Source organism: Melozone crissalis, unplaced genomic scaffold (assembly GCF_028551555.1).
Source record: "Melozone crissalis strain CALT ecotype California unplaced genomic scaffold, PUWL_Pcris_2 ptg000012l_1, whole genome shotgun sequence".
Taxonomy (NCBI): domain Eukaryota; kingdom Metazoa; phylum Chordata; class Aves; order Passeriformes; family Passerellidae; genus Melozone; species Melozone crissalis.
This window is the reverse complement of record NW_026535790.1, coordinates 15,008,742-15,018,664: the sequence shown is the minus strand read 5'-3', so window position 1 is coordinate 15,018,664 and position 9,923 is coordinate 15,008,742. Positions and strand designations below refer to the sequence as shown.

General features: G+C 59.3%; 1 protein-coding gene across 1 annotated transcript; it reads right to left on the bottom strand.

Moving 5' to 3' along the window:
- Positions 1-1,220: 1,220 nt before the first annotated feature.
- LOC128933980 (mesothelin-like protein) lies at positions 1,221-7,986 on the bottom strand. Its single transcript, XM_054271185.1, has 12 exons — positions 7,960-7,986; positions 7,046-7,113; positions 6,553-6,702; positions 6,369-6,459; positions 5,992-6,136; positions 5,311-5,483; positions 4,987-5,145; positions 4,674-4,807; positions 3,861-3,994; positions 3,605-3,705; positions 3,256-3,426; positions 1,221-1,298 (listed from the first exon to the last, which is right to left on the bottom strand). The coding sequence occupies exons 1-12, from the start codon at positions 7,984-7,986 to the stop codon at positions 1,221-1,223; spliced, it is 1,431 nt and encodes a 476-aa protein (XP_054127160.1).
- Between the last annotated feature and the right edge of the window lie 1,937 nt (positions 7,987-9,923).

Below are 9,923 nucleotides of genomic sequence, written 5' to 3'. Positions count from 1 at the left end.
AAGGGAAGATCCCAGACTCTTTGGTGCAGGATCTTTTCCTTTGGGACAGCCCAAGCCCAGCTCAGCCCCAAACCACTGCTAAAGCCCATCTTACTGCTGGCTTTAAGGGTGAGTCCTGCAGGTTAAAAATGACATTTCCCGGAGCCTGACCTCGTGACACTGCCAAGACCTCGGGGTGGGAGTGAAGTTTGCCAGCTGCTTGTAAATAAATCCTGGAACTGAGTAAAAATGCCAGAAGCAAACTGCTGAGTGTCTGCTCTTCCTTGGGGCTGCCCTCACCCTCCTGACTGCAGGAATCCCCCCAAATGAAGGCTCAGAATCCCAGGATCTGCCTGTTCTGTTCCTTGGGGTTGGCTGTTCAATGTTTAGGAGCTGAGACTGTTCTCAGCTTCATCATCTGGAGGAAAAGTTTTTGCCCAAGGTTTTCCATATTTTTTCATCACTCGTTGGAAATATCTGTCAAAAAAAAAACCCTCCATGAAACCTGTATCCAGCTCCTGACATCCCCCTTTCCTCCAGGAGGAGAGTCTGGGAGGGAAAAAGGGATTTATATATTTGACATCTTATAAATCTTCACTGTCTGAGCTTTCTAGAGGGGGAGCAGGTCTGTTCTTCACTGCAGATTTTGGATTTATGCTGGAAAAGGTTCCCCACAAAGCACTAAATGCCTCAAAGGACACATTAGATTAGGAAAAACCAGATTGATGTTTTATTGTATAGCACTGAACAGTAATCAAGATAAATTATCTCCAGTTAATCATCCCAGAAGAGTCTGTGTGTGGTTTGAGCAAACCTTGATCAAAAAGCAGCTTGTGAGAAAAGTTAAATAAGATTTTTGGGGATCTCTCAGCTGTGGTGCAGGGCCACCAGTGACTCAATCCCTGAGTTTTCCCACTGTTTAACAGATCCAGTGGGGTGGGATGGACAGGAAATCCCTGCAGGAGCTGGGCCCGGTGCTCTTGCCTTGGCAGAGCAGTCAACAGCACTGCTGGTTCTACTACAGGGAGTAAATCTCTAGTAAGGACCTGTGGAGCTTCTCTGGGCTGGAAAATTCTGTCCTCCTTCACTGGCCAGCCTCAAAAACAACCAAGTCCTGTGCTGGCATCAAACGGGGATGAATTCTTTTCCTTTTCCTGGTCCAGCTGTCCAGCAAGGATTGCCCAGTGCAGTTCCACTGGGATGGAGGGAGGGGTGTGCAGGGTGGGGGTGCTGAGGGGGGCTCAGAGCAGCCCCCCCAGCAGAACACTCCCCATGGCGGCTGCCAGCAGGAGAGCGAGGCAGGAGCAGAGCCTGGATCCTGATCCCGATCCTGATCCCGATCCCGATCCCGATCCTGCAGGGAGAGCACAGGGAATGGGATTCTCCAGCTGCCCAGGGAGGGCTGTGGGCTCAGCAGCTGATGGGACACCTTGAAGTGCGCCTGAGAACCCGAGGGCAGCCCCAGGGCCACGTCCCCAGCTGTCCCCCAGCACTGGATCCCCCCAGGAATGAGGGGGACCAGGCAGCTTTGTCCTCCCCAGCATTCCCAAGCCTCTCCCCCATTCCCAGCTCACCAGGCTCAGGGTGCAGGTTGATGTGGCCGTTGGAGGTTGGCTGTGCTGGCTCTGGAACGCTCCCAGGGGTGGGTTTGGGGCTGGGGCCAGGCCTGGGAGGGGAGCTGGGCTGGCACGGCACAGCCGGGGAGGAGCTGGGGCTTGTTTGGGGGGGAATGGTGGAACTGGGAATCGGGGCGGGGGTGGCAGTGGGGACAGAGGAGGGGTGAGGAGCTGGGGTGGCAGTGTGAGGAGATGTAGGATTGGGGACAGTGGTGACAGTGCTGTGGGTGGCAGTGGGAGCAGAGGAGGAGTGAGGGACAGGGGGGGCAGTGTGAGCACAGGAGGGTTTGGGAGTGGGAGCAGAGGTGGGATTGGGGACAGTGGTGACGGTGCTGTGGGTGGCAGTGGGAGCAGAGGTGGGATTGGGGACAGTGGTGACAGTGCTGTGGGTGGCAGTGGGAGCAGAGGTGGGATTGGGGACAGTGGTGACGGTGCTGTGGGTGGCAGTGGGAGCAGAAGAGGGATTAGGGACAGTGGTGACAGTGCTGTGGGTGGCAGTGGGAGCAGAAGAGGGGTTAGGGACAGTGGTGACAGTGCTGTGGGTGGCAGTGGGAGCAGAGGTGGGATTGGGGACAGTGGTGACAGTGCTGTGGGTGGCAGTGGGAGCAGAGGTGGGATTGGGGACAGTGGTGACAGTGCTGTGGGTGGCAGTGGGAGCAGAGGTGGGATTGGGGACAGTGGTGACGGTGCTGTGGGTGGCAGTGGGAGCAGAGGTGGGATTGGGGACAGTGGTGACGGTGCTGTGGGTGGCAGTGGGAGCAGAGGTGGGATTGGGGACAGTGGTGACGGTGCTGTGGGTGGCAGTGGGAGCAGAGGTGGGATTGGGGACAGTGGTGACGGTGCTGTGGGTGGCAGTGGGAGCAGAAGAGGGGTTAGGGACAGTGGTGACAGTGCTGTGGGTGGCAGTGGGAGCAGAGGTGGGATTGGGGACAGTGGTGACAGTGCTGTGGGTGGCAGTGGGAGCAGAGGTGGGATTGGGGACAGTGGTGACAGTGCTGTGGGTGGCAGTGGGAGCAGAGGTGGGATTGGGGACAGTGGTGACGGTGCTGTGGGTGGCAGTGGGAGCAGAAGAGGGGTTAGGGACAGTGGTGACAGTGCTGTGGGTGGTACCAGCCGGGTTAGTGCCAGCACTGGTGCTGGTGGTGGCCCTGGAGGTGACAGCAGGGCCTGGGGTGGCACTGGGGCTGCTGGTGGCCAGGAGGGTGCTGAGCAGGGTGACAGCAGGGGAGGTGGCTCTGTCTGTGGTGGGGGCCTGGTGGGTGGAGCAGGGAGCTGCACTGGTCACAGCAGGAGGGACAGAGGGGGTGGCAGTGGGGACAGGGGGGACAGTGGGACCCATAGTGCGTGGGGGGGTGCCTGGGGGTGTTGGGCTCGGAGTGCTCGGGGTGGGGGTCCTGGGGGGGACCGTGCTCAGCTGAGGGGTTGATTGGCTGCTAAGGGCAGTGGTGGTGGGGACAGTGGCCATGGAGGTGACACTGGGTGGGGTGGTGGGCACAGGGGGGGTGACAGTGGCTGTGGAGGTGACACTGGCTGAGGTGGTGGGCACAGAGGTGGTGACAGTGGCCGTGGAGGTGACACTGGCTGGGGTGGTGACAGTGGCTGTGGAGGTGACACTGGCTGGGGTGGTGACAGTGGCCGTGGAGGTGGCAGCAGGGCTGGCTGTCCCCGTGGGCTCGGGCCGCCCTCCCTGCAGGCCGATGTCCAGCACACAGTCCAGCTCCTGCTGGGATTGCTGCTGCACCCAGCTCACCACCACGGGCTCGTGCTCGTGATCCTTCAGCCCAGGGAGGTTTTCCCCCAGCAAATGTTTCACGTCGGTGACGCTGAGTTTCTGCAACACACACACAGAGCATCCCCTTCCCTCACCCTCGCAGCCCCAGACACTTTGCTAAAGGGGCTGCAGAGCAACTGAAACTTCCTAAAGGAAATTAATAAAGGTGAGGAAGTGGAGAATTGGTGATTTGGTTGGGCTACGTCCTCAGCCAGCCCTGCCCTTCCCTGGGCTGTACCTGCAGTTCCTTAGGATTTAGGGTGAGGAAGGTGGTCAGATCCATGTTTATGGCCACACCAGCATTAGCCAAATCCTTCAGATCTTCTGCTGGAGCTCCACCTTAAAGAGAGCCCAAGGAACACCTGGAGATGTGCAAACCCTTCCAGCACTTCTGGGGAGGATTTGGGGAGGTTCTGGAGGCTGCCAGACCTGTCTGAGGCTGAGAAGAGACCCTGAACCCGATGTTGGGAGGGAGGGTGAGGGGAAACACCTACCCAGGTATGGCTGGATCTGGCAGTAATAGGAGCCAGAGGTGCTGGCCAGGCTGGCAAAGGCCTCACGAGCCTTCCTATAGAGCAGATCCTTCTTGGTTTGGGAACATGAAGAGATGTCCAACTGCCCAGCAGTCCTGGAAGGGGGGCACAGGTCAGCCCTGATGCCTTCAGTTTGAACTTTCCCAGATTCTGGAAGGCACTGGTATATAATAACTCTGAACTCCACAGAAAGTGTCAGCAGCTCTCCTCACAGCTCAGGCACACAGAACAATCCTTGTCCAGCCCCAGAACCAAGGACACCGCTGCAGCTCCAGCCCAAAAAGTGCAACCAACAGGGAATGGAGGAGAGCAGTCTGGGAGGGTGGGACTGCACAACCTGAGCTGGAATTGGACAATGAACCCCAATATGGAAATGGACCAAAACTTATAAAAGTGTGAAAACTCCTGACCCGTTGTCCATCTTGGGTGTAGCCACAGCCAGGCCCTTGCACTGCCCAAGGTGGATCCTTTGAAGCTTTTTAATAAATCCCTGCTTATTCCTTTAGCTCTGCCCAGCCTCTGCTCCAGGCAGCCTCTCAAGGTGTTAGCAGCACCCCAAATTACAGATTAATTGTTCTGGTGGCTGTGAGGGACAAGGGGGATATCCCTGCTCATGGTCCTGGAGCTCAGGTAGGATCTGGGATTGGGACAGGGCCATCCCACTGTGCTGGTTGGGAGTGGGGACATCCACAACAGAGCTGGGGCTCTTCCATCCCACCTCCCCAGAGCCCAGGGCCTCTGAGGGCTGAGCAGCAGCCCCAAGAAGCGGCTCACCCGATGGCTGCAGCAGGGATCTGCTGGATCTGCCCCTCCTGCAGGTTGCACAGGCGGCTGCCTCCGATCTCCTGGAGCAGGGGCCCCGTCAAGGAGCCCCCCAGGGCCAGGTACCTGCTGAGCAGCTGCTGCACCTGAGGGACACAGGGCACGTGGGGGGCACAGGCAGGGATGGGAGATGCTCCTGGGAAGGATGGCAGTGCTGCCAACCCCCCAAAACCCCACAATGCCTCCACCCCGAGCTGGGCTGGGACAGGGGCAGTCCCAGTTTGGGTTCCTCACCATCCATCCTCTTCTGCTGCCATGGGTTTACCTGGGAATCGCTCCAAGGTCCTTCTGAGTCGCTGAGCAGGGCTGAGAGGGTCTCACTGGATGTCACCTTCCACTGGCTGATCTCCTCCTCCGTGTACAGGCGGGACAGCATCCCCAGGTGCCTCAGCTTCTCCTCTGGGATCACTGACCCCTGGAAAAACTGTGGGGCCCAGCCCACAGGGCAGGGAAGAGGGAAAATAGGGCAGGAATGAGTGCAAAGGACCCACTTGGGCACCTTCATCCCTGTGCCCACTGAACCCTGTGCCCTGCCCATCCCGGCTTGGCCCGTGCTGCTGGGGAGCTCCTGCCCTGTGCCACCCCTTACCTCATCCAGCTTTTTTTTCAGGACCAAGTAAGCCTGTGAGGTGAGTAGCAGATCCTGCACAGCCTCCAGGTTTTCTACTAACACATCATTGCTCAGGCACAAGTCCAGGTCCTCAGGCAGGAGGAAGGCGATGTCATCGATGTTGCTGGCAGTGATGGGCTCAGACTGGCAGCCTGAGGGCAAGGAATTGGTCAGGCAGAAGGTGTGTGTCCCCTGTGTGCCCTTCCCACCTGGCCCTCAGAGCCCTGCTGAAGGACAGGGAATCACAAAAACGTGGCTCAAGCCATGGTGGACCCTGTTCCCATCCCCTGGTTCCCAATCCACAGAGGTCCTCATTTGCTGTCATTCCAGAAGAACCTGGTGATGTTTCGCAGCCCTCTTGTGCTTAGTCCTGTTAAAATCAGCTCAACTGCTCCATATCCCCTACAAGAACATCGTCTGCTCCTGCAGCATCCTGCCCTGGGGACTGTCCCAGCTCCTTCCTGAGCGCTGCCACCACATCCCTGCTCCCAGGTAAGAGCAAGACCCCACCTTGTGCTTCAAGGACATTTCCCCACTTCCCCCGTTTGTGGGAATCCCAGATTTCTGCCTGGTCCAGCCGGGAGCTCCCAGACCCTACCAGCCCCGGGCATTGTCCCCTCCCCGAGCCCCGGCCTGGCCGGAGGGGAGGGAAACACTCACGGTCGGTGCTGCGCTGCAGCCGGGGCTGGGAGGCGGCTGAGGCTGCTGCGAGCGCCCTGAGGAGCAGCAGGGATTCCTCCCGCTGGGAACGGCCCTGGCTGATGTAGGCGGCAGCGATGCTCGTCCTGAAACCCTCCCGAGCTGCCTGCGGGGACACGGGGTGCTGGGACCGGGGGGACGGGGACAGAGGGTGCTGGGACCGGGGGGACGGGGACAGAGGGGTTCTAGGAGCGAGGTACAAGGACAGAGGGGTTCTAGGACTGGAGAGCACAGGGACAGAGCGAATCTAGGACTGGAGAGCACAGGAGCTCGAGTCTCCCAGCCTCGGAGCTGACCTGCCTGATGGCAATCTCCCCCCGAGGAGGGAGGGACCTTACCTCGGCCACCAAACTCAGCGTGGTCCGGTTCAACGCCAGCACGAGCGGCCCCAGGTCTTGCAGAGTCTGTAAATCCCAGCCTGAGGGATCCCTGCGGCAGCAGGAGCAGGACCAGCTCAGCATCCCATGGATCCCCACCCCTCCTGTTCACCGCCCATCCTCCAGGAGCAGGAAGGCTCCTCACCCGTACGCGGTGTTCCCCGACAGGAGCAGGGCATTGAGGGCATCCTGCTGTGCCTCTGTCAGCGCCGGGCACAGCTTCAGCTTCTCCAGGATGTTGGGGTCCGAGGCCAGGATGGTGCCCGGCTCCAGGTCACACACCAGCACCCCGAGGCTGTGGGATGTCATGAAAACGTCCCCTAAAATCAGTGCCAAGGTGCTGCCATCCCCACGGCCGGGTGGGTGCCCCCATATCCCGGGGTTTGGGTGGGGGATAAAACAGCAGCGCCCGGGATTCAGCCGGGCGAGGCTCCCGAGGCAGCCGCGGGGAGGAAGGAGAATCCTCGGTGCGTTTGTGTTTCTGCAGGAGCCCAGCCCGCTGGAATCCCAGCACGGAACCGGCTGCACAGGGCTGTAAATCCTCCCTGCCCCGGCACAGCAGCAGATGTGGGATAAACGCAAATTCACCCCAACAGACCCCCGGGGACCCCCCGAGCCCCCGCCGGGCTGGCACTTACTGGGGATGCTCAGCGTTGGACAGGACGGCTCCAACAATCAGGGCAGCCTGCAGAGAGGATGAGGGATGCTCAGGCCCGGTAAGGAAAGGGAAGAAGGGATCTGAGATGCAGGGAATGGGATCTGACCCGGCTGGAGCACCCAGACTGCTGCCCGTGGGAGCAGCAACTCCATGGGAGCACCCTCTGGGTGACGTGTGGGGACAAAACCCATCAAAGCCACTCTGAGCAGCGGGGACACTCGGGTGAGTCTGTCCCTGCTTGCCTGGAGCTGGGTTTGGGAGCAGGGCACGGAGGGGAGGGATGGGACAAGGACAGGGCCACGCTGTGCACAGGGGGACAGCAGGGAGGTGGTGGCTGTGCCACCCTGGAACTGAGCACTGCAGGAATGGTGGCACCTCCAGAGCCAGCTGGGGGATTTTGGGGAAGCCCTGGCACGGTGGGAGCCAGCAGAACTGGCAGGGACTCACCGCTGTGGCTTTCACCGGGTCTGTGGAGATGCCTACAAGGAAGCAGGAGCAGGTTAGGAAACATCCCTGGAGTATGAACAGCTCATCCGGGCTGCTCCAAGCAGCTCCGGGGTTGAAGTCTGGGAAGAGCCTTGCCTTTGCTAATTTCATGTTTAGGAAATGCTGTGGATCTCTATGAAGGGAGCAGCCCCCAGCCTGAGAACCCCCAGCTCCCTCCCTCCACCCTCCAGGAGCGTGTGGAAGACAAAAAGGGATAAATTCATCCCTGGAAATCCGGGAAGATGTCCCTGGGAAAAGCCTGTGGATGCTGAGGGGAGCAGGAGGCAGAGCCCTGGAGGGCTGAACCGAGCAGGACTGGGATGAGGAGCAGCACAGCTGGAGCATCCCTGGTGTCCCGGGGCAGTTTTTGGGGACAGGATGGGACTCACGGAGGCAGAGGGTGACGGCTGCCAGGGCTGGGGCTGCCCACACCATGGTGCTGCTGCCAGGGTTCGTCCTTGAAGCGGGTCTGGAGAGCCGTGTACCACACTTGGAATGGCTGGAGGTCCTGGGGCTGCTTCTGTCACCTGGGGCAGGAGCTGTTCCACACTGGGGGTCAGAGCTTGGGGACAGCACTGCAGGTCCTCGAGCTGATTCTGTCACCCAGCACTGGGGCTGGAGCTATGGGGTCAGGGGTCTCACTGTGCCCACCCCATCCCTGTGCTGCTGCACAGACCCCCAACGACCACAGGTGAGATTTTAAATCCCACATAACAGAAAACAGCACTTTTCCCACCCGTTGGTAAAGAAACTCCACGATTGTCCTGCAGGGACAGGGTCCCCCTCCATCCCCCTGCTCCTCACCAGCACAGACTGGGGAAATCCAGTGTAAGGCAGTGGGGGAGCCCAGCAGGTGTTCCCCACCCCTCAGGGGGATCCCCTGATAGAAAATCAATCCTTTCTCCTCAAATTCCCCCAGGGCTGCCCACAGCAATCCGTTATCACCGTTTGAACTCAACGCAAGGAATTTTCCCCCCTAAATCTCATTTTTCCCCCCCAAATCTCATTTTTCCCCCCGAAATCCTACCGTGGCTGTGTCGAGCAGTTCTCCCCCTCGTCCAGGGGAATTTGGCTCCGGGATGGGAGGATTCCCCAGGAAGGTGCTGGTGGGGCTGGGGCAGGGGCTGGGCAGCGCTCGGCACTTTATCTGTGCGGGGTGGGGATGTTGCTCCGCACACGGGGTGTGACGGGGCAGTTTCTCAACTCTGTTTTGTCAGGCTCCTTTCCTTCTCCCTGCTGTTGATTTGGGGCTGTTTCCGACTTCTCATAAAGGGTCACTGAGCTCTGGGTTCAGCTGAACCGAAAGTGAACCCAGAAGGAGTTAAAGCCTCCGGTTTGGGAGTTTCTGTGCTCCTGAGGGGGATTAAGGTGCTCCAGGTGAGGGGAAAACCTGTAGAGCTGCTCAGGGGTTGTTTTATAGGGTGCAGAACAGACTGAGCCCAGTGATGGGCTCAGCACCCTCTGGGAGGTGTCTCCCCTCTCCTTTTTCCCTGGATCACAGCCAATCCCATTCCCTTTTTTACAGCTCTTCCCCCCAATCATGCTCCAAAATGCTGTCGAGCGCCTGTCATGAAGGGGACCATGACCAAAGGAATCAAATCCTTCCCGTGGCTCTGAGATGACAACCTGGAGGAGCTGCGGGCACAAACTTTATCTGAGCTTTTATCTTGGGCAAAGGGAAGGGTGGCTGGGCTGGAGCTGGGCTGCACCCCCCTCTCAGCCAGGTTTGGGGGTCCCAGCCCTCACCAAGGGTCCCTGGAGCTGCTGGCAGTGTCAAGAGGGGTTTGTCACCCCCAGCCCTGTCCTGTCCCCAGCCCCGTCCCCCAACCGGTCCTGCAGCCCCAGGGCTGGGTCGACGCCCATGGGTGTTGCTCGTTTCTATTTTGGAAGGATTTACTGTGGAAATAGCTCCTGTTGGGACAGTAAAATTACAGAATGCTATGAGGCTGCTGGAGGGACACGGCCCCTGCCTCGGGCTGGCTGAACAGAGGTGGCTGGAGCAGGAGGGCAGGGACACATCAGGGCCACTCTGCGGGTCACCGCGTCCACTGTGTCCCTGTGGAGATCAAAGCTGGCCCTGAAACCCCCTCGGGAGCTGCCACTGGAGGATCCACCCAGAACTCGAACATGTGGAGGAACATTGCCCCAGGCTGTTCCTGGGGACATTGCCAGGTCAGCTGTGAGCTCTGACTGCAGGTCCCTGTGCCAGGAGGGCTGGGAATGCTCCCCTCCCTTAACCAGTGGCCCTCTGCCCACATCTGGTTCGTAATCTTCAAAAGAATCTCCGTCTTAGAGACTGCAATAATTCCTTGGGTCTTCAATAGGTTTTTACTGCGGTCCAACCTGAGGGATGAGTGTCCCTCACACAGCAA